We start from the raw sequence: 24,232 nt of genomic DNA on the forward strand, positions 1-24,232 counted from the left end.
TGTTTTTCAGTTGAATATTTTGAACTTACCTTTTTGTAAGGGAATTAAATTTGTAAAGTGGCAACACATCCAGTACTTTATACAGTCTTTTATTAATAAGGAATGAAGGATGCTACAGTATTTAATTGGGTTTGAATTCTGATTTGGTATACAAGCAATGGGAGAGGTTTGTACCTCATTTTGCCACTAGAGAAGTGGCTCAGTTTTCCAAACTGGGACCCTCAATCGATATGGATGGATCAGAATAATTGTTTTTTCTAAATTTGAAATCTTTTCAATAATGCTTGTTGCAATCAGAATTCTGACTTTCATCTGTTTTATTATACAGTTGTATGCAAAAGTTTGCATGTTTCACAGAATCCCTAAGTGAAAAGAAATTCACACAACCTCTGCAAGATATAAACTTAAACATGATGTTTCTGCAATTTTTAATACACAATTACTATTTATACAAATAAATATAAATTAATTATAAAAAATAAAACAGTGAATGTGTCATGTGCAAACATTTGGGCACATCAGTCAGAAACTTAGTAACACCTCCTTTGTCAGAAATCACAGCTTCCAAACGTTTCTGGTAGCTAAGAGTCTTCCTATTCTTGCTTTAGGAATTTGTTCCCCTACTCTTCCTTGCAAAACTCTCTAGTTCAGAATTTTTCTGAGGTCTTCTTGCAGCCATTGCATGTTTAAGATCTCCCCACAGACATTCAATAATATTCATGTCTGGGGACTGTGAAAGGCATTACAAAACCTTAATCTTTCATTCCTGTATTTCATGGTTGATTTTGAGGTGTGTTGTCTTGCTGAAATATTTCAGCTTCCATTTCTTCACTAACTCTGTGACATTAGCTGATTCGTTGATATTTAGTTGAATCCATCTCTACCTTCTACCTACAGTACAACAGTATTTCCTGTGCCACTGGCTGCTACACAACCCCAAAGCACAATAGATCTCCCCCCCCATGCTTAACAGTTGGTTAGGTGTTATTTTCTTCAAATGCTTCACCTGTTTTTCTCCAAATTGATCTTTTGTGGTTGTGACTAAAAAGTTCAATTTTTGTTTCATCAGTCCACAGCACTTTGTTCCAAAATGTTTCTGGCTTATCTAAGTATTGTTTATTGTTTTTAGGAGCAGTTCTAGCAGAGATTTTTCTGGGTCTTCCAGATCTTGACTCAATTTCAAGAGTTCCCCTTAATTTCCATTTCTTAATGATGTTTCTGACAGTGGAAATTCCAAGCTAAGGGCATTTAGATATCTTTTTATATCTTTATAAGAGTAAATTATCTTTATTTTCTAGTCCTCAGTCAGCTGCTTAGAGGAGCCCATGGCTATTGAGAGTAGGCACAACCTCCTGAGAGGTAAGAAGGGTCAGAGTATTTATTCAACTCTGTAATTGTCTTTACCTGGCCTAATGTAAGGCCTAACAAGTCAATCAAGTTTTGAGGCCTTAAAAAATATTATTGAATCAACTAGAAAGGTACCCACACGTCTGCACATACCATATTCACTGTTTTATTTTTTTAATCTGTTAAATTAAGCTAATAAATAAAAAGTAATGGTGCAGAAATATATCATGTTTAAGTATGTACCCTGCAGAGGTTGTGTTAATGTCTTTTCACTTACAGATTCAGTGAAACATGCAATTTGACCAGGGGTGCCCAAACGTTTGCATACAACTGTATGCTTCTGCTTGATTTAGGATCCCTTGCAGATGAAAACCCATCAAAATAGCTAGTATTTGTGAGGCTCATGAGACACCCAGCCCAATAAAAATAAAAAGAAGTTTTTAAGATCCAAAATACTTAAAAAGAGAGAAACCTTTCTTCAAAACAATAAGCACAAGGCACATAAGAGAAGCGGAAAAACTTCTAGATTAAACAGCTAACAAGCCAAACTGTTAATAGAACATACCCTATGGTATCTGTCTAAGATAAATCTTTTGGGCCTGATGTTATTCTACCATGAATTTTATTCACAAAAAGGATGAATATTATTTAGAAACTATTAAAAGTCTTTCAATAGTCATGCAAACCAAGGGTGTATTTTTATGTTAAAACTGTACAATGCATAGTACTGTAATAGCTCAATTAGAATTCTACGCACAATTGTGGTCACTCCGTAACAAACGTTATTGTTGCTCAAACATTTACATTGAGTTGAAAGGAATGCTGACAGACTAAAATAACGGAATTTTTCATCTTGAATAGAGAAGACTACAAGGGGACATGACTCAGTAGAGAATCCTCAAAGTAAATGACAGTCAACCCAGTGGTCTTCAGAATCAACAATGAAAAACGAAACACAGGACACATGTGGAAACTACATGTGCATTTCAAATGTAAAAAATATTGTATGCACTTGTTTACAAAAGGCATGTGGAAGTTCGTAGTGAGCTACACACCTCTGTTTTCAAAGCTGATTCCATGCATTCTTTCAAAACCTTAGCAAATTAAATCCTCAGATCAATTAGTTAATAGTTAAAAAAAAATAAGGTAGACAAGCCAAAATGTCTATTCTCATTTATTTTGGCTTGGTAGAAAAGCAGACCTTTTTGACTGATTGTATTTCAGAACAGTACCAAGTAGCACTTAGGTTTGGAGTGCAAACGATAAAGTATACGCACATTGGCTGTATGCTGTGAATACATACAGTAATAATCCTTATCTAATAATTTGCTGTTCAAAGAAATAGCAAAGAAAGTAATTTCTAACACGTACAGGCTTAGAAATCTTGCAATACTGCATTTTGCAGTATTGTAGACAGAAAATGTAAAAACATACATCATATGAATGATGTTTAATTTTTTATTATTTAAATAGAATACAAACCTGTAAATAAAATCCAGATAAACAGCTACAGTATAAGAAAACAACATCAGCTTTGTGTGGCGTGAACCATAACATAAATATTAAGTGCAACGCTTGATAGGATGGAGATTATATTAATCAGATAAACCTTTCTTGATGGACTAGATTATTCACAAAATGGTTTGTAATCTTGTAATGAGAAATTGTAATGGAAGAAATACAGAATCATATGTCAAACAGAGGTTATGAATGAATATGAACCTGCCCATTACTTGAATGTGAAAAAAAGTGGATATTGCAGAAATGGATGGTAATAGATTGCACTTTTTTGTCATATAAACTTTTCAAACTATAAGAAGTGTAGTTTATTTATGTGGGTAAAAGGAAGCTGACAACTTTGTATGCAACCTGTAAACATAATGCTCTCTGATTTAAATCGCTATTTGGCAAATGGAAAAATCTGCAAAGCTCTTTTTCCCTAAAAAAAATGACTTGAATAAAGTTGCAGTACTGCAGCCAACAAACTTTAACAATGGCTATGTGTAACTGTAAACTGTACACTAAAAAAGTAGTTGTGATGAGATTAGGAGTGGTCTGAATTGATTTGAAAGCAGAAAACAATAGAAATGGGCTGGTGCATATTTCTTTACATGTCCATACAACGTATTCATCTAAGAAAATGAAATGCAGTGTTGTACAGTACAATTTTGTTTCTGGGAATTGTAGTTCTGGGTATGCCATGTGTTGTAAGCATGCAGAATGTACTGTATGGTCACACTATGGGATGCGCTCATCCCAGGATCTTTTTGACTGATGCTCAGAGAGCTGTGTGTTCTGCTGTTGCCAGACCAGCATCCTTTGCCATTGAGTAGAAATGGCCCTGCTTCTGAAGAAGTACACTAGGAGAGTCAAACTCCACAATCTTCCCAGCATCCAGCACCATCACCCTGTGAAATAAAAGACAAGTGCCTTTAAAATTAGTGTTGCTATGAAAGTCCTGTGAACCTCATCCAGGTATCAAAGATATTGTGTTAACTGAGAGAAAGAATTCAGGGATGGAGAATTTAAGGTAGGCATGTAGGTAGTCTTCTTCATCTAGAATCTTGAAAGACTTTAGTTTTAGCTCAAATGTTCTTTCTTGAAGCGATGCTACTGTGAACCTCTCACAAACATAAAATAATAGGCACAAAAAAGAAGGTTTTTGAAACCTGTAGGAAATTGAAAACATTTATCCAACTTGAACTTCACAGTTTCTTTGAAATGAGAGAATTGTAAATAAAGAGATTTTCTGAGCACAAGTAGTCTGTGCTTTAAAGAAAATGTCATCTTTTACCCACTGTCCCACAGGACCACATCCTCCAGACAGACAAGGCACATCACACATTGAAAGATCCAGCTGTAAGTACAGCTGTTTAAGGAGCTAATCACGTTGAAGGCTAGAGAGAGATCTATACTGTATATGTCTGTCTGAAAGGCAAAAGCTAAAATGACACAAAGTTAAAAGTGAAAAAATAAATGTTAAAGTCCAAATGTCTTTTCATCCATTAGCAGCTATAAACGAAAAAAGCGTTCACATCCTCCCCAGTTCCTTCCTCCTACTCTAATAACACCAAACAAGCCAAACCATTGACATGAGCTGGTTATAATTGGTCATTACACTACAGTTTAAAGGTAAATCAAACTTATTTATTAGAGATTCCTACTGTATGTCACTCAGCTGGTGCTGTGAGTGCACATTGGACCTTACTGGAGGATCTAAAATGGGTTATCTCACTATTCCTATTCCCTTGATGCCAGTGTAGGACTTAGTATGCCATGCCGGGGTTTCATGGGTAATTACCAGGGTTTGCTTGATTATCAGGACAACAGCCTTTGTGGCTTTCCAGGTGCTACAGGGATTGCAGTTTGATCATAAGCGGGATGAATGCAGTATGATTCCCCACACACAAAAAACAGGTAGATGGCATAAGAAAATCTAAAATAATACTGTAACATTTGTTTCATAATGAAGAGTGGAATTAGGTTCCTCTAAGTCTGAAAAACAATGGATCATTCCACATGCACGTGCTGTGTGCTTCAGGAAAAGCTCTACAGCAGAAGCCTCCAACCCTGCTGTCAGAGAGCCCCTGTCCAGAAGGCTTACAGGAGGTCATTATTGTGATCAGCTTAACAGTTGATTTGTTCAAGTGATGATTATTTCAAACTAAAGATCCTTAAGAAACAATTAAAGAAACAATTCCGTTAATTGAACAAATTACTTGCTTAATTGGTCAAAAACGTATATGTGTTACTCATTATCCTTCTGCTTGCCCTAGCAAACTGTGTAGAACAGGGATATCCTACTAGACACTGATCTGTCGTGCTGGTTGTTTGCTGTATATGTCCAGACTGATATGTTAACATGGTAAACTGTCTAAAAAAGATAGACTGGGTTAGTAATTAGTACTCTGAATACATCCCTCCATCCGTCCATTTTCTAAACTCATTTATACAGTATATAACCAGAGGAACATGGAGACTATACAAACTCCCTGCAGATACTGCAGCACCCCAGGGACTGAACCCAGGGCCTCAGCTCTGTGTGGCAGCAAGGCTGCAAAACAGACCTGTAAACCAATCTGGATTGGGACCATCCAGCACCAGTCTTGGAGACCCCTGCTTTAGCATCTCTTTTCTTCTTCAAAGTAGAAAGCCGTTGCAAAAAGTACAGCAATGTACACTGAAGGCTGCTGTAGGAAATGCTGTTTGTATCTGCTGTGTTCCTACAGCCTCTTTGTCAAGACTGTTTAATTGAACTGGTTTGGGATTGGTATGATTAGAAAAGAACATTAGGGGTGATTTTAAAAAAAAAGATTCTCATCTGAGCTTAAAGGGAATGATAAAAAAAATCATTTTGCAATCTAGTCTTCTGAGAACTATTGTACAGCTGAAGAAAGGAGTGGGTATTTTTCTCATAAAATAGAACTAAGAACTGTTCTATTAAGCTCTTCAGTCTTAATTTTTTTTTCAGAAATGTCACACACTCATATATATGAACCCAGAATAGCTCCTGCAGTACAGTATGTTCACACAAGTCATAAATATTATCCTTCTGCTTGGCCTAGCAAACTGTATAGAACAGGGATCTGTTGTGCTTCCTGTGCTGGTTGTTTGTCATTGCTATACAGTAAATGTCCCGACTGATATGTTAACATGGTAAGGCATGCCTGGTGGGTACTCATAGTCTGTGCTGCTAGTGCTGAAGGTTTCAAGCTCACCGAGAGCTGTCCATGATGGTGTGAAGCCGGTGGGCGATGGTGAGCACAGTGAAGTGGGAGAACTCCTGCCGGATGGTGGTCTGGATCAGGTTATCTGTCTCTAGGTCCACAGCTGCGGTGGCCTCATCGAGGATCAGGATAGGAGATTTCCGCAGCAGGGCTCTGGCCAGACATATGAGCTGCCGCTGCCCCACGCTATACAACAGGATAAATTGCACCCCATTAGACAGTATGAATGAAAACATGTACAAAGTTACCAACAAAAGGAGGTTATTGGGCCCACGTGTATGGTAGCAAGTACAGTATAACAGATTCAAGAACCTCATTCAGCCAGTTCTTGAAAGAAAACAGGGTATCAGTTTCAGAAATATAGCTGGTTAAAAAAAAAAGCCCCCATGGATGTCTGTAATAAGAATTTCCTCACTGCTTTCTGCCCCTTCTTACCTACTCTGTCTTTTGTTCTCTTATGCCTCAGTTATCTGCTACTTTGCCTCTCTCTCTTGCACCTGAAGAAGGCTCCATAGCCAGAACGTTGTGTCCCTTTTCTTTTCCTTTCCACATGGAATGAATCTTGACCTGTTCCTTTGTAGCCTATGCATGCTGACGCAGATCCCTACTTGAACGCCTGTTGCTGAATAACACAATGATGGTTTGTTGCATACATTTGTTACTTGATAATGTAACTGTAGAAGATAGATAAAAAACTTACATAAACTAAATAACTTCATCTATTTGATTTTAAACATGTCCTTTACAATTCTAAAAAAAGATAGATTGGGTTAGTAATTAGTAATCTGAGTACATCCCTCCATCAATCCCTTTTCTAAGTTCGTTTATCCAGTACAGGGTCGCAGGGGAGCCAGAGCTTCACCCTGCAAGCAAGAGCCACAAGGCAGGATACGCCCTGGACAGGATGCCAGTCCACCCCAGAGCAAACACAGACACAAACACACACATACCCACACCAGGGCCAGGGTTCCCAAAAACTGATTAACCTACTAGTATATTTTTAGACTGTGCTGATAGGAGTTAACCCAGAGGAAAACCCAGAGGAAACCCATGGGAACAGAGAGACCACACATACTTTATGCAGATAGAACCCCAGAGTGCCTGGGGGTTCGGGGTAACTGAACCCAGGGCCTGAGCTCTGTGAGGCAGCAAGGCTTAGCACTACACCACTGTGCCACCCAGTACCCTGAACCAGTTTCTGAAATTCACACCTTGCCCTACTCAGATGTGTAGAATATTAAGTGAGCGGACTTCTGCAGAATGCTGTCTGATACACTGCCCTTCCCATCTGTCTGGACACCATTAATTTGTCACTTATTAAGGGCTGTTTAGGCAAACAAAGACAGCAACCCCTTTATACACAGGTTGAAGCGAGGATGGAGAGAATTCCTTTTTCTAAATGTTTTCACAACAATAAACACAGAGCTTCTTATATGGCCTTCAATTCTAGCCCTAGAAGATTAGAATTTCTGCAGGGTTTCTAAGTCTCTGTATGGCACAGCACCTGAAGAGCTGAGAGTAGCTTTGAATTGGTCTGATGAAGCCAAAAACGAGTGGATTTAGATAACTAATTGCCTGATGTTCAAGGTGAATTTGGGCATAATATTTATGGAGACATATTACAAAATCTACTCTCACCAACCTAAGATTCTCCCCTCCTTCTGTGACTTCATGGTAGAGTCCTTCTTGTAATCCGTCCACATATTCCTTCAGATGGGACAGCTCCAACACCCTCCATATCTCACTGTCACTGAATTTCTCAAATGGGTCTATATTCATCCTCAGGGTCCCGGAGAACAGCACAGGGTCCTGGAGAAACACATGGACACACCAATATAAAAGTAATATCTTTAAACTTGAAAAAGATTTAGGTTCATTCATTATCTAGGCTACAGAGAACTAATCAGTACCCTAAACGTCCTGCAAAAAATGTAGAATTCAAGTTTTGTAAAGTAGTATAAACTTGAAATAAATGAGCTGCTGTACTACTTTTGTGATGATGCAAAGTGTTCCCCATATTCACCTCCCAGTCTGGTGTATCATTACACTTACAGGAATAAACTCTTTTTTCTAAATTGATAACACAAGGGAGTTTTGTGAGAAATACAGTAAGTGTATTGAATATTGTTGAAAGAAACCCCATTTTACCAGTATTATTAAAAAGATCCAACAATGGTTGTAAAAGAAGAGCTGAAACCCATGTCACACCACAGGTATGAGAGATGAATGAAGCTTGAGGTATAAAAAAAAAAACTCAGAAGAGAGTATTATAAGTCCTGGCATGAACGGGGAGGAGAAATTACTCAGCCCATCATAAAGATATTGTAATCTTTACAAGGTACTATGTACCATAGTACCCTCTGTGAGTTTCCAGCAGACATGAGAACTGTACCTGGGCTAAATCACAGATCAGCCCTGATCTATATTCAGTCCTGATCTGAATCAATATGGATGTTTGGCAAGACCTCCAGCATCCCTGGGGTGCTGAAGAGTAGTTATTCTGATTCTGTGATTCTTGCCATTCTAAATACGTACAGTACATGTGAGTCATAATAAGTTGAAATTTGCAATGAATTTTAGAGGAAGTGATTGCGGCAGCATTGAAAACAGAAAGTTCACCTGCGGCAAAGTATTCATTGTAATCACAGATTGGAAAGCATTCAAAATATTCAAAGCATTCAAAGTAAAGTGGTGACTCTTTTATGCAATCTAGCTGCAACTCAATATGCAATATGCTATCAAAGTTTCTTTTCTAGTCTTTGACAATGTGTTATAAATTTCAATATCTTAATAAGTGCATGTGTCAGCAGTGATACAAATAAAAGAAACTGAAGCAATGGCTGTAACCATAATAGGTGACTTCACAGGCACAAAAAACGACCTTTTCCTAGTTAATCGTGCAAACGGAAGAGCCCAAAACTCAGAGAGCTAGAATCACCAGAAAATAAAGCAAAATATCATCAGTGTACAGTACATATACCATTTATTATATTTGTGAGTCCTGAATTTCAATAAGTACAGTATGTATGTAATGCCTTTTTATAATATTTTGTGCAAGGGGTTCGAAGGAAAGGGTGAAAAGGTGGTGGTGGTGGAGGGGGGTGCTGAGAGGACAGTCTTGTCTTGTACCCTTCATCAAGGATATTGGGGAGTAACCGTCACGCTTCCTAAGTCACAAACTTGTACAACCTACAAATCATCTTCAGAAACTGAACAGGAATAACAAAACAGCAAAACACCACCCACACAAAAGGCTTCTTCCCCTTCATCAGTTTACCTACTGGTGAGGGTGAGTTCACACTCTTCCAGCTCTTGTGGTGTAAGAGGTGCATCTAGATCATTAGTTTGTTCAGGAGATACTGTGAATGTGGTAAATCTGAGGTGTTCAAGAATAATCTTGATATCTGCCTTTACTTCAGATGTGTACAAGTGAAAATTATACTCCTTGTATTCATACATACACATATCCCATGGAGTCCTTAATCATATCCAAGGAAGTGAACATTTGTGTTTGTTTCAAGGACAGAGCTTGAAGTCATGCTAATGCAAGCTCACAGTAAAGTTCTTGAGCTATAAATTCCACTTTGTACCAACACGGACCTTTATGTCTAATGTTCAAAGAATCTAGTCTTTTCATTTTAGCAGTGCAAAACCCTTACTTCATCTGTGATTAAGAGCATTTGATTTGCTGCAATCCATACTTGCTCAGATTAGAAGCATAAGAAATGTCACTACTCCTGACAAAATATCTTGTCATCTCCCCAACTGTGCATGGGAATGTCTCTGTGACACATTCATTTCCCTAGCCTCTTTCGACTGTGACACAAACACCGTGTCCCTTAAAAAAACCCTATGTAGTGTCTGGAACAAAATGAAAGATGTTTGCTACAAAGGCAGGAGCCAAAATCAATATCTTCTGCACTCACAAATTAGATTACTACAAAATAAGAATCATGTCTATTCTGCTGTATGTTTTTGCTGAGCTGAATAAATGTACAATGACACACAGAAGGAATTTTGAATTTGCCAAGGCTTACAAAGCTAACTTTAACCCTGAGTTGTTTTATACATTCCTTGGTTGCTTGAAATTCACTACTTGACAGATGGTCCCTACAGCAATGGGTGGATTTTTTTCTGAAATCAAGTGAATTACTTTTATTGCACACAGAGACCATTCAGCTAACTAAAATTTGTGCACCTAAATTAATTATTCTTTCATGTTATTCGCATGATTAATCATGTGTGCTTCTTTCTCTTTGCTTTTTGTGCTTTAAATATGTACTGTAGCTTGTGCTTATGATGTATATTAATTGCTATTTCAAAGAGTGATGAGTGCAGCAAAAAACAGAAAAAAAATGTAAAAATTGTACAAAAGTTTGCATACTTTTGTAAGGCGCTGTATTTCCTGTTTAAGGGCATGATGATATCAATGCTTTCTGAAGCACCAGTCACAGTGCTAAATCAATCGCCCTCTCTATATTGCTGTGAAATCTGTCAGCACCTTTGCCAGACGAACACCTCTGTCCTCAGCAGCCTGGGATATTTGCTTCTGCGATAAACAGAGAAGCAGGATGTCCTTTGCATGAGGATGGCATTCACAATGATAAAACCATAGTTCACATTGAGTCTCAGTTGCTGGTGCTTATTTCAAAGCGTTGAAAGCAGAAAAAAAATAGTGGAGTCAGGCAGTCATCTCCCTTATGCAGTTGCATCACCTTCTTTAAAGTTTCAAAAGTTTTAGTGGATTGTGTGATGTTATTGTTTTTTCCACATCTTAACTTTCTTTATCATCATTTAACCTGCAAAAACTGGAGTGGGTTTACCATGCACATATGACCCTTTGATCATAGCTTTTCATGTTAAATATGACATTAAGCATTGAGACGGATGACACACCACACTCTCTTTTAACAAATTGATATCACAGCTGGGTGATGACTGTGTTTTCAATTTAGTGAATTAGATGGCTAAGTGGTCCCATGCTAAAGATAAAGTATGTGACTAGAAGATTCACCCTCACTGTCCGTTCCCTCAAACAGCTAACTTCACCTCCTTTTACTCTGTCCTTTAGATCCAAAGCTGAAGGGATCAGTGGTCCTGGCCTATACAGCAGCAGATGCTGGTCCATGGCTGTCTGTATTTCAGATGATATTAAGGGAACAATAGAGCTCCTTACAGTGTATGCTAATAAAAGCCTTGACATGTAATAATAATAATAATAATAATAATAATAATAATAATAATAATAATAATAATAACAACAACAATTGCTTACACTTACAGTATATAGCGCTTTTCTGGACACTCCACTCAAAGCGCTTTACAGGTAATGGGGACCCCCCTCCAATACCACCAATGTGCAGCATCCACCTGGATGATGTGACGGCAGCCATAGTGCACCAGAACACTCACCACATATCAGCTATCAGTGGGGAGGAGAGCAGAGACCATGACCATTTATATGGTCTTGCTGTGTTTTGCTTTTACTTCCAATGCTGTGTTCTGGGCCTGTGGCATGCTGTGCAGCTGAAAGAAGGACTGTCTGTGGCCACCCTAGATTGCGGACCTGTCTGGGGCGATACAGTACCTGCGGGATGATGGTGAGGCGGCTCCTGAGGTCGTGCAGCCCCAGCGTTGCTATGTCAATCCCGTCGATCAGGATGTGGCCCCCCGCCGACTCGATGATGCGAAACAGGCAGTTTGTGAGGCTGGACTTCCCGGCACCCGTCCTCCCCACGATGCCGATCTGGGACAAACAGCCTCGTGAGACAGGCCGGCGGGAAGCGCCCCAGGGGAGAGGGATTCGCCGGGTCTCAAGCCACGCCTCCTCCCTCTCCCTGTTCTCTCCATTTTCACTGCTGCAGCCCCCGTCCCCCTCAGGTTTCTCAGGGCGGTGACACACCAGATTACAACTAGACAGCAGCAATAACTCATATCAATTTTAATCTGTAGCACAGGCCCCCCAACACATCCATAACATTATGTCTCAGTTAGCTTGTTCATCTGTGAGTTTCGAGCTCATGCTCCCTTTCCCCCCCATCTTGAAGTACAAGTTTGAATGAATGAGTAGTTATGAACCCTGTGCAGGTTGCTGAGAGAGTCAGATGGCTACGAGTCCGAGAGGAGCGAGGCAGCAGAGTGGTTGGTAGTTCCAGGCTAGAGGTCGGAGTCCAGTCAGACAAAGCCACAGGGCAAACAATTTCAAAAAGGGGCGAGATGAAAGAGTAGTCAAAAGGTCCAATGCTAGAAAGGTCTGTATTTCAGTAGCCAGAGGTTCGAGGACTTTGCAAGCTCAGTTGGCAGATAGATTCCTAATAACGAGCAATGTTACCGAGTGAACTGAGGGTTTAAATAGTGAAGGAAGGGGTGTGTGAGGGAAATTGGGTAACGAGGGGTTAATTAAGACCAGCTGCAACCGTAACACAGGGTTAATATTCTTTACGACTGCTCTCATCCTGCACCTTGCCAGTGTGCTGTCAGAGAGTATACATGTTGCAGGATGACCTAAGTCCTCCCTGATGCGAAAAGGAGAGGTGTTGTCATTGAGGTTTTCTGGCTTTTATTGCAAGTTGTTCAAAACTGAACTTCTTGATGCCGACAAAATAAATATGGAGATGAATTCATAAACCTGGAGGAGCGCTGTGCCATCCAATGCTAATTAATGACTTAATTGGTCCATTTGCTTCATTAGGCTTGTTAACTTGTTCCTTTAACAAGTCTTGAATGTCAAAAATACCCTAGTTCCAGGAGAGTTGCTTCTTCACACAATATCTCTTCAACTTATTTGCCATTATTTCTCACTAAACACCCCTTATTAGCTGAGCGTTGTTTTATGAACATGAGGGAATGAAACAGTGTCAGATACTCCAATGGTGAGCATTTTGGCCTTCTGCAGAGGTTCAATTTTAGGTAACACACTTGAATGAGGGCAATTCTGAAACAGAATTTGGTACAGGTTTGATACCAATTTGATACCAATTACAATACCTAAATCCTACCCCATTAAGAGCTGAAAGCAAATTAAAAATATGCTCCAAAACACAATGAGCCTGTGATTAAGGACTCAGCTGGAGAAAAAACAGAAGACACAGTGATCCTCCAGAACCAGATCTGGAAACACATGACAAACAGCGCTTATCTTTCGGGGGGAGCCACACAGAATTTAACCATTGTGTAAAACATATGGCTGCTTTCAGACAATCTAGTATGCTCTTTACAAAATTACAGCTTTGATTTTGCAATGTCTGCTTCTACATTCCTACACTGTACCTTCTCAGTGCTCTCAATGTCACAGGTAATCCCATGTAGTACCAGATCCAGCTCAGGTCGGTACCGAACCTTGTAGTTTTTAAACTGGATCTTGCCAGAATCAGGCCAGTTCTGGGGTGGACGTTTGTCTGTGATCCAGGGTGCCTGTTTGCAAAAAATGAAAATAGAAATTGTCAGGAAAACATAAACAAACCAAACCAAACCAAACAAGTCTTAAGGCATAAAACACACCTGTTCATTTAAGAAAACATTTCTAAACTAAGATGTCTCTGAAAGCTTTTTGGAGGCTAAAACACATTAGATTGCATCACTTTATCACTAGTTTTCCTTGATACAGTGAAAAGCTTTGAATTGTCCTTGACATGATGGGAGCTGCACACTTTAAAGTGCATGGTTTTAAACTTTGAAAACTCATGGTAAAAATAACAGCTTTTTAAAATCACACGACATGAAAAAAAATGTTGCTGTGTAAATGAAAATGATATGAAAATGAAAATCATATTGTTTTCCATTTCAATATGAAGAAAACAAAGTGCATTTCAGTTTCACAATTCTGAAAGAATAATTGCAGTCATTACAGATGAGATTTGTATTGGAAGATGACAACTGAACACTGCAAGGGATGCAATATAAAGTCATTTTATACACATTTTGGAATGAAACACTTATAAAATCATCATGTTTTTTTCTTATAAAGGCAAGATGCTAATTTCATCTGATTATTTTTTTTCATTGAATGTCCCTGCTGGATTTTCATTTACAATACTGTATATGACACAGCAAGTTTAAAAGCAGTAATTTTAAAGGTACAGGTAAACACTGTTATATCCAACATAGAAACATCTGGGTACTATAATGGGAAAATGTACAGTAGACTCAGTATGAGAAAGTAGCTATGAGAATGCAAGCTGCATTTACTGCTACAATAATACAAATGCCAGGCATAGATCTTAAGAAAGAATGTTTCACTTTCAAGTAATCTTCTGCTCTGTCCTAACAAAGCTTTCAAGCTGGCAGGCTGCTACGATCGATCTGCACCTCATTGTCGATCTCAGTGTACTCGCTCACGCGCTCCACTGCCACAATGTTAGTCTCCAGTTCTGAGGTCATTCTCACCAGCCAGTTCAGAGTCTGGGTCACCTGGGGACGACACAGAGAAGGCACAGAGTGAAGCATTAGCTCATCCTGACTAACCTGTAGGCAACTCAGCACGACACTAACAGGGCGATTTTAGGTTCTTCCAAAAAAAGTTGAATTGATGTACTGAACATGTTGTTATGTGTGAGCCTGCCTTAATAGTATTGATGTCATCACTCAGCACAGAGTAGCATGAACAAAGTACCAAAAGAACCAATGTAGAGTGTGTGAATATTAGCAAGAAATTTGAATTATTCAACCAGAGTGGACTTTTGTTCTTGGTTTAAGCCTTCAGCCATAAATCTATAAAAACTGCAGAAAAATAATAGCTAATCCGTTGGCATCTTGATGACCTTTCTGGGACATTGGTTGCCTTTAATTTAGTTCAGAGGTCCTCAACACCTGTCACTGAGGAAGAACCTACTGTAATTATTAGTTAACGGAAATGTGCATAAGAAAGCTGTAAAACCTGCTGGATTGTCACTCTTGAGGATTAGAGCTGAAGAAAACAGCTCTGCTTACAGTGGGCAAGAGCAGTAGTCGTTCTTGAGCTGTTATTTTACGTTACAAAAATAACCTCGCTGGGCCACTAAATCAGATCAACACACCCTATAGGGCAGTGCAAGGGAGAGAGGACTTACATTGAGTGCGTAGGAGATGGAAAGCCCCACGAGGCCACTGTACAGAGAGTCCCGAGAGATCACCGCCAGCAGAGCAGAGAAGAACACGACCAGATTGCCCACAAACTCCAGGCGCATCGCCAGCCACCTGCGGTGAAGAGAGATAGCAGGTGAGATGGGAGCCAGAGACAATGTTCCTCTCTGAGGCTCCAGAGACACATAGCAAACATCCCCTGACCACCCATGCCTATCTCCATCATGGCATGGCAAGATGTACAGTAAAGGAATACAAACTGCAGCACAAGCAGTATAAGGCTGTTTTTAAGAAACGCTTGGCTTGCCAGACGAAATTCCTGAGTGGCAGTTTGATCAGACTTGATCTTCATTCCTTTCTTCCTATGTCCATTAAATTATTAAACCAATTGTAATTTCTATTCATTGGACGCCATATTTAAACTAAAAAAAAAAACTATTTGATGTGTAGTTTACACCAGTCATTAGTGGATGTTCATTAAAAAAAAGAGAAGCAACAAATGAACCATCTGCTAAACACCTTTTTGTAAGAAATTTCCAAAGAAAAGGTGTATATTACTTCTGAAACTACAAAAGAAATGTAATCCAAAACTAAATGGCATCCACACAGCTAAACTAGTTCTTACTGTATTTATCAGGTAAACTACTTTATTTGGTCATGGGAGGTTATTAGCATTGTTGTTGTAAGAATAAGAGACAAAGTAAAACATACTATTGCATCCATGTTCTATTGGCTGTAATTGTAACTTGCTCTGGAATAGTGGTAAACGTGTTTGGTTTCAGCAGCTGTACCAACCTATTGGAAACAATCCAGGGGTAGACAGACTTGAGGTTCTGGTCAATGGTGGCTTCATTCTGCTGGAGAAAGCGGTCCTGATGGCCATAGGCCCTGATGATGGACAGCCCGGCCACCGTCTCCCCAAAGTGAGAGTAGATAGGCGAGCGGGAGACAGAATCGAGACGCCGCAGCTGTCTTGAGGTGGCAACATAGAATCGCTGCTGGCCAAAAGCACAGATTAGTGTTTATCAGCTCAAGATTCACTATTTGCTTCTCAGGTTCTATAGTTACCTAGACAACCATATTATACCTTGACCTGCATATTGTATCTTCATTCATTTTCCTGTTCCCTATCACATTCAGAAACATCAATGCCAACATTAATGCAAAGAAAAATAACTCTTATACATTGTATATTGCAGAACCTTGAAGAATCTCACCTTGATAGTCAGACTTTTCTGACTTCTATAACAGATCCTTTATCTGCCTTTAATTTTATTGCCTTCAGAGGCGAATCTGCTACAGTATATACTGTACAGTGTGTGGGAGAGTTTTTCATTTAGTATTATTAAATTTATCATCTTTAAAGTACTATAATTCTGTGTGTGTATGCATGGTCTGCAGCATTCTTCTAGAAGTCTTCTGCTAAGGGCATCCACAGGTTTTCAAGAGGCAAAATGAAGGCCAGGAGACATTCATTGTCTAGATATCATATCTTTGGAAGAGGGCACAAATGCAGTTATGCGCAGTTAATCAGAAAACCCATTGTACTGCAACATTATAAAACTGAAATTGACAATGCTACAAATAATATTCACATGAATATACCCTTCCTTTTTTATGACCATCAAATATGAATTGTATAGTTCAAAGAAAATGTAAATAACTGACAGGGCATATTCTACCCTCACCTAGTATTTATGGTAGTTCTGATTATTGCCTTATGAAAATTAATATCTTAATATTGCTCAATCCTTAATATTAGTTTCTGTAAAAAAACAAATAATATAACATATATAATGTAGGTAACAGGTAAAAGGTGTTTTAATTGCATTCTGATATTTGTAAAAAAGAGTGTACATTCTTGCAATTTCAGAGATATGGAATTTCCAAATAAATATGTGTACAGACAACATGGAATGAGGCAAAATCTACAGTAGCCAAGCAAAGCTAAGAGCTAAATTCATTTATAGCAGAAGGGAGTAGCAGACAGCCCTCTGACCTGCACAAAGAAATAAATGACTCCGAGTGGAATGATCACAATGGTGAAGAATGGAGTGGCCAGGCAGATGACAAACAGAGTGCCAATCACTCCCAGGAAACACATTAGCCAGCTCCGGAACGACATGGGGATCGCCTCATCCACTGTGAAGATATCCTACAGGAGAGCACAACACATGGCACAGCACTGTTAAATCGGGAACATCCCCCAGCACCCTGAAATAGCCTTTTTTTTTTCAGCTACAGCAAGTGCATGGGAAAAAAAAGCATAAACAAAGGTTTTAAAAATTTTTAAACCAAAGCAAAATAAAACTCTATGTTTGGGTGTCAGGAGTTTTATTCAGTTTTAAAAACAATCACTGACTCGTTCCTGAATATTTTGACAGAGGGCATTCCAATGTTTGACTGCTTAAGTCTCCAATTTACAGTCTGTGTCCTACATTACGGACCTGGATCCAGAAAGCATCAACAGAGCACAGGACACATCCAGGTAAATAAGCTCAATGCAAATTATTGCGTTGAGGAAGCAAAGCCAGGGAGTGTATTTTCTATAAATCAATCCTAACACCTGAACTCAGTGCAGTGGTAAATGTCAGACAGTACAATGGAATCAAATAGTGGGGCTTCAGGCATAATGTCTTGTGGTAGGTTGACAGATGTAGTGTACAATTACAATGATAGATGTAATGTACAATTATGTAATGGGAGTAATGGGCATGTGCTGTGTTTATGTGGTCTCCTGCATGCACAGTGTAAAGAAGGAAGTGAATTCGTTGAGAGTAAGGAATTGCAGCTGATTTAGCAGTTTGTGTGCACTTAATGATAATACAGCGTACCCACACATACTGTACAAATGATTCCATGTCCCACCTTGGCGAAGCGGTTGACAATCCTGCCAGAGGGCGTGGTGTCGAAGAAGACCATGGGCACCCGCAGGACATTGCGCAGCAACCGTGTATGCAGGATCCGAGAGGCGGAGATTGCGCCGGTTGTGTTGAAGAGAGTCCCAATGAACACAAACACACCTACAAGATAAGCATTGCACCAGTGCCATTACCATTGACAGGCATGCCAAATGTAAACTGAACTGACTGGCTCAGAAGCGTTGCTTTATAATGAACCTCTGTGCCATGTACCTATTAGCATTTATATTTGTTTCTCAAGAAGTACACACATCCTTTTCAAAAGAATACTTTTTTCAGAATGACATCTTGGCAGCAGGTGTCTGGTCCTATTCAACCAATTGGTTTTCATGTTTATTACAATCTGCAAGATGTTACACTTGGCTGTGAGAGTTTGAAACTTCTTACAAAGTCATGTCAGGTTGGATATAATATTCATAAAAGATTGTATTGTAAGAACATATACATCAGCATTCCAATGTACAATGTACACCAAAGTAGGATTTCAGGACTTTAGTTTCCTTATATTTCTTTTATATATGGAGGTACCCCATTCTTTCAATGGATTTCAAGATAACGTAGTGCAGCAGGTTTAAACAAGATGGTAGCCCTGGTCTGAAGGTCTACAACACATTCCCCAGAAAGCTGTAGGGAATGAGAAGCTGCACTCAGTCACTTGACCAGTTTCTCGAAGATGACTGGATAGGTGACATTTTTAACTAGCAGGAAGCAGACACTTTCTGGGTCAGTTATAACTGTTGTCTGAAGGACAGAAGGTAGATCCTCTCCTATGAAAAATCACCAGAAAGAACTGTAATACTGTAAATACTGTTAAATACAGTTGAAGCTATAATTTGTATCTTACTGCTGGATTGGTGCATGTCTATCCTGGACCCCCCTATTTTAAAGATCCCATTCTGACCAAATGGTGTCTCAAAGGATATGGTTTACAAATCTCACCTGATTTCCATTTGCTGAATGAAAAACAGTATTCTGGCGAACGGGCTGAAATAATACCCTTGGTATGTTTGAGCACGGGAAAGGTCAGGAAAACAAAGTAAAGGACAAAATCAGCTAAAGATCTACCTTGTGCCACTCCGAGTGCTCCAAACACGCCCACTCTCATGTCACGCACATGGGCAGGGTAGGTCTCGTTGATATAATTCACTGAATCGGTGGTCCAGTCACTCAGCCAAAGGTTCTGCCCGATGAAGGCCACATTCTGCAAGAAGTATGCCAGGAGGGCCAAGGAGGAGAAGCCCCAGCCCATCGCCCGCAGGTACTGGAGATAAACTGAGAACTTCACCTGTGGAGAGGCGCATTGTAAGACTCAAGTGACAAGGCAGAAAACCAATAACTGCCACTTTCTTTAGTACAGAATCATTTTTCTCAATAACACAGGGGGCTATTGTATGGCCTAGAGAGTCAGGATGAGAGACCGCAAACAATAAAGCAGTTTAAGACTCAGACTCTTTGTCGATGTCAAAGTTTCCATGGTTGTGATTATCTGTGTCATTCTTTGCACTTTACTGGGCAGATTACATTCATGTTTCTGTCACAAAATTTTTATCACAAAATTGCATTTAATTAAATTAGCTAATGAGCTTTTGTCTTCTGTCTCCAGAACAAAAAAATATCTGTTTCACTCCTGTCTATTACAGGTGTTATAAACCTCATGATATAAAAACACCAATACCACGAGTATAAAGTTTAAATACAGACTTAGAATATTAAGTGAGGGGAAATAGTTTACTTTATTATTTTTACCTGTAGCATCATTACTGATAATTCCAATAAATATTCAGTTATGTTGGCTACAAGTTAATCAAATCTGTTAATACATATTTTGTAGTATATTTTCTTAACTAACATGGGATTTTCAGTTTTGATCTGCAACAAGTACTTCACGTTAGGGGAAGACTTTTTTGTTCTATTTTGTCTTTTGCTCCAGGCGCCAGAGGCTCCAATCTTTTTCCCCAATCTTAAATTCTCAACCAAGCATCCTGCTTCCTCCTGGATACCTGCCTCACTTCAGCAGTTCCTCTGCCCGGCTCTAGTTTCGCCGCCTGTATTTTTGGCTCAGGCCACTGCCTTCCTTCATCTATGGACTCACTGTACGTCTCCCAGCTCCACACTCCCCTTCCTTCACTTTCAGCTACTGCCCACAATACATAAATTACTGTAGGTCATCATGTTATAGTACCTTCGGCTCCAGCTCTGCACCGGTTCTGCCTCAGCTCAGACTGTTCCCTGCCTGCATCAATAGAATAACTGCACACCTCTTGCCCTGTTCCCCAGGAGCCTGTTCAGCAGCTGATTCCACTTTTCCTTGTTGCTCTCTTTCCCATTCTTCCCTATATACACTTCAAGATTAGCCCTCTATGTGTGGCCACCCTCACATATTTTGGTTAAATGTACCTGTAGCGGCAATGCTTGTTAATAAGACAGAATTAAGTGTTTCTGTGCTTTCCCAAATGAGGCCTCATCTCTCTGTTCATCTCTGTGGTGCAGCCACAGAGAAACTATTCATGCAGGCTGATTTAAAGATATTTTCTTTTGATAAGGGACAGCTCCCAAATGGGGATGCACTTAGCTAAGCCTGGCTATCATGATCAATGGTCATCCATTGGCGCCTATCTGTCTAGGGAGTGCCAGATGGACATCTGGACTGCATTCCTAGGTGTCAGGAGTAAGTGACTCATATCTCACCTTGATCAACCAATCAGGGACTGGTAGGGACGAATAACCCACGTGGGACTCTGATGCCCATGGAACTTTCAGCCAATCAACGAGCTGAAGTTCCTCCAGGTAAAAACAGGCAACACAGAGAGCCTGGGAGATTCAGTGTAGGATTCTGTGGACTTTTCTAAAGGGAATTCAAAGGAGAATTCCAGGGCAGGACGGCCCAGGAGCAGAAGGCTCCCAAGGGCAGGACATTCTCACAGCGCGCCTCCTGACCATCCTGAGACTCAGCCCGGACAACCACGGAACGGCCAGTGTGTCCGAGTGCCAGAACTTTCTTTTGTTCTAAGAGTCGAGAGCAGAGGTTGCCAGAGAGTAACCAGAGGATCCACCCGAGGTTAGCACCAGCAGCAAGCCTCGTGAACAGGTCGGAACTGTGGACAGCTGAATCAGTATTCAGAACTAGCGCTTCATCAGGAACGAACCGGTCCTCTTCCTGACTTGCTGGGACCCACAGTCATCTTTTCTCCTGTGCGCAAACTTTGCTAGTTAAAGCCAACACTAGCTAGCCGGTCAGTGAGCATCAGCAGCGCACCGTCGCAAGCAGCACAGCACAGCCTGGCACCGAGCCAGAGAGCGCGGATTGGACAGCAACAGCCTGCAACTGTTTCTTTGTGCCCGCAGGAGATCTGAATCCCCAAAGATTGGATGAGTATTCAACTTCACTGCATTACTGCTCGAGAATTCAATTGTTATCCCAACCAGTTGATATCAATTTAATTCCTAAGAGTTATGTACTTGTTTTGAGTATCTAATGTAGAAGTTATAACCAAGTTCAATTACGAAACGGTCTAAATGAATGATATACTGAACGTATGTCCTCTTGATATATGTACTGTAACTCTTCGTAACTGACTGAATATATATCTTTTGTATTCTGATAACCCTCTCGATAAGATCTGTTAGGTTTATATGGATATTCTATGTATTAATAAATGTATCCTCTTGTATTAGTACCTGTGTGTGTGCGTTGTTTGAGTTATATCGCATGGTTGGATTCTAAGGCCATCAAAAGAATCAATTTTGTGATTTACTGCTACAATTAATAATTGTCCCAGTAAATGCCCAAACCCTACAGAACTGGTGCCTTCAGAGAGCACACTACATAACTCATCATCCACCTCCCATTCTCTCCACTCCCTGTTCCTAACATTAACTGGTTGTCCTTTCCCCTGCACTAGGAGGAGCAGGATGAAATGCTTACCTTGTGACAACCGTCATCGCTAATGCCTTTAGATAAATGCCTATTGTCAACCTCAGGCACCTCAAAACTAAACCAAAATTATATTTCACAGACCATTTTCTTTCACCTTTCACACCAGCTCAAAGCTTTCTCACACTCTCAGAAGTATTCTGTTACAACTTCAAGTTCCCCTCCATTCTTCATTTGCCAGATGAGTTTCTAGCACTTAATGTTTCTCCACCAGAGCTCCTTAAACCTTGACTTTTGGATGTCCGTTCCCTTCAGCATGGAGAAATCTTTGGCAACCCCCTTCTTCATTTCTGAATACTGATAACCCATCCATATGGATGGATTTTTCTTCGCTTGAAGCTGACTATGCTAATCATATATTCTCTCTCCCTTAATTAAGGGACTGACAGAACTAATGAATGAAAAAAAGGCAGATTTCTGAAAATGTATTTGAGGAATAATAGCAGCACAAACATAAAGCAATACAACATTTAAGCACTGGAACTCACTGATTCATTACAGACCAGAGCAGGGGCGATATTGGTAGTAGTCCTGATATTTCAGAAGTGATGGTGTTTGATTCTGGATTTTTGAGATGGACATTTTTATTTTTCAAAGAAACACATACTGTACATAAGTGTACTAAGTGACCTGTTTGTGGCTACCTAAATAATGGCAGAAGAGTTTATAGGGAGACTGCAGGAGCAAGACAAGCAAATGGAAAGAACTCCATACTGTACCTGTCCCGTTTCCATTGCTTCCTTCTCTATCAGTCGCTGGCCTGTCTTCACCTCAGTGGACTTCCTCTGTGAGGTGCGTCTGCTCTGCTTCACACTGCACAAGAAGGGTGAGAAATGAGTGGATGCCACTTGGCCCATCTGGCCTTTTAATGGTTAATCAATCTCATCAACGCCTCAGCAAGAGGTCAAGGTACTGTGTTTACAATGGCTCCGTAGTTTGTTACATACAGTACGCCCAGACACATTTAAGAAGAGAAGACACACATCTTAGACTCACTGCAACACTGCTAATACTGCTGTAAGCTTAAGCTTGTTAATGTCTCATATTATGTTACATATTGTCTTACAGTAAATGCTGCCCTCTTGCAGGCTTCATACTGTATGAACAGTATTGAAACCTTGTGGATCAAAACTGCTCTACAATGACAATATATCAACTGTTAAATCTCTGGAGTATAAAGGTAAATAAAATGCAAATGAATTATTTAATGCTGTTCTCCTTCAACACTGCTGTACTACGAGAGTATTAGAAAATATTAAGAAACATTGCCAATCAGTTCTTCAGAGCTCATTATGCCAGTGAAGCAGGCTTGAATTTTAACAAACCCCAGCCTGCTAACATCCACAATCTGGTTTGATAACTAATGTCAAACAGATGGGTTGTAATTCTACACCAGGGAATGCGAGACACAGCGGAGCAAAACCTTAGAAAGCGGTGGTCAGGTGATCTGGCTGATCTGTCTGTCCATTCACCCTACCTGCCGTTGCGCTGGCTGCGACGCAGGCTGGTCTCCCTCTTCAGTGTCACAGACACTATGTCTTCAGGAGGGCTGTCCACCTGGGGCTCCGGGGAATCAGGTAGCACATCTTGCTCTTCTCCCTCTAGTACTCCATCTGCACAGAGAGACGACATGACAAGACTGTTTCAATGACCCCATTATTAGACCTCTATTTTAATTTATTGCGTATTAAAAACCGTCCATACAGGTTCTTTCTGTATTAGAGAAGTTCCTTCCTCTATAGCTGTGGCAAAGACAGGCAGAGGATACTGGTCCTTCTGAGGATACCCTGTCCCATTACTGAGATGCCATCTGTACAGTCTCTTTTTCTCAGTTCGATCATCCTCTCAGGACTATCAGCCAACCTCAACTACTGCTTTTCAGGAGATGACAGCGGCACATCCACTAGATCAGATCTTCATCTTGGAGCCCAATTTCTCCCCTTTCTATTCCCGGAGAGTCTGTCTCTTTGTTTTCGCCTCCTACAGAGGTTTTACTAGCTCAGGAGCTTTTAACTAGAAGAAGAGATTTCTCTTCTGAGGACCTGTCCTGGCTGTGTCTCTTAAACGACAGTATATACTGCTTCCAATGAACTGTCTTTCCTGATTAGTTTAATTCTCACAAGCAATTTCAATCTTTCTTTTACTTTGTCCCCCTAATGCTTCTGGTGTTCCTCAGTTGTGGTTCCTATCAGGATCTCAGGAGGCTAATCTGTCATTTTAAGTGTTAAACCCTTTTACTTTGA

General features: G+C 40.0%; 1 protein-coding gene across 1 annotated transcript in view; it reads right to left on the reverse strand.

Annotated features, from left to right (window-relative positions):
• Window positions 1–496: 496 nt before the first annotated feature.
• The window catches only part of abcc2 (ATP-binding cassette, sub-family C (CFTR/MRP), member 2), a 46,849-nt gene continuing 23,113 nt past the window's right edge, over window positions 497–24,232 (reverse strand). The window contains exons 20-32 of the mRNA XM_006630914.3: window positions 23,467–23,602; window positions 22,709–22,802; window positions 19,121–19,340; window positions 18,003–18,157; window positions 17,134–17,289; window positions 15,930–16,129; window positions 15,122–15,248; window positions 14,382–14,483; window positions 13,344–13,487; window positions 11,662–11,820; window positions 7,717–7,883; window positions 6,066–6,260; window positions 497–3,755 (exon numbers count right to left, since the gene is read on the reverse strand). Coding sequence (XP_006630977.3) covers window positions 3,626–3,755; window positions 6,066–6,260; window positions 7,717–7,883; window positions 11,662–11,820; window positions 13,344–13,487; window positions 14,382–14,483; window positions 15,122–15,248; window positions 15,930–16,129; window positions 17,134–17,289; window positions 18,003–18,157; window positions 19,121–19,340; window positions 22,709–22,802; window positions 23,467–23,602 — 1,985 coding nt within the window. The 3' untranslated portion in view covers window positions 497–3,625. The remainder of the gene's footprint in view (window positions 3,756–6,065; window positions 6,261–7,716; window positions 7,884–11,661; window positions 11,821–13,343; window positions 13,488–14,381; window positions 14,484–15,121; window positions 15,249–15,929; window positions 16,130–17,133; window positions 17,290–18,002; window positions 18,158–19,120; window positions 19,341–22,708; window positions 22,803–23,466; window positions 23,603–24,232) is intronic.

Source organism: Lepisosteus oculatus, chromosome 4 (genome assembly GCF_040954835.1).
Source record: "Lepisosteus oculatus isolate fLepOcu1 chromosome 4, fLepOcu1.hap2, whole genome shotgun sequence".
NCBI lineage: Eukaryota > Metazoa > Chordata > Actinopteri > Semionotiformes > Lepisosteidae > Lepisosteus > Lepisosteus oculatus.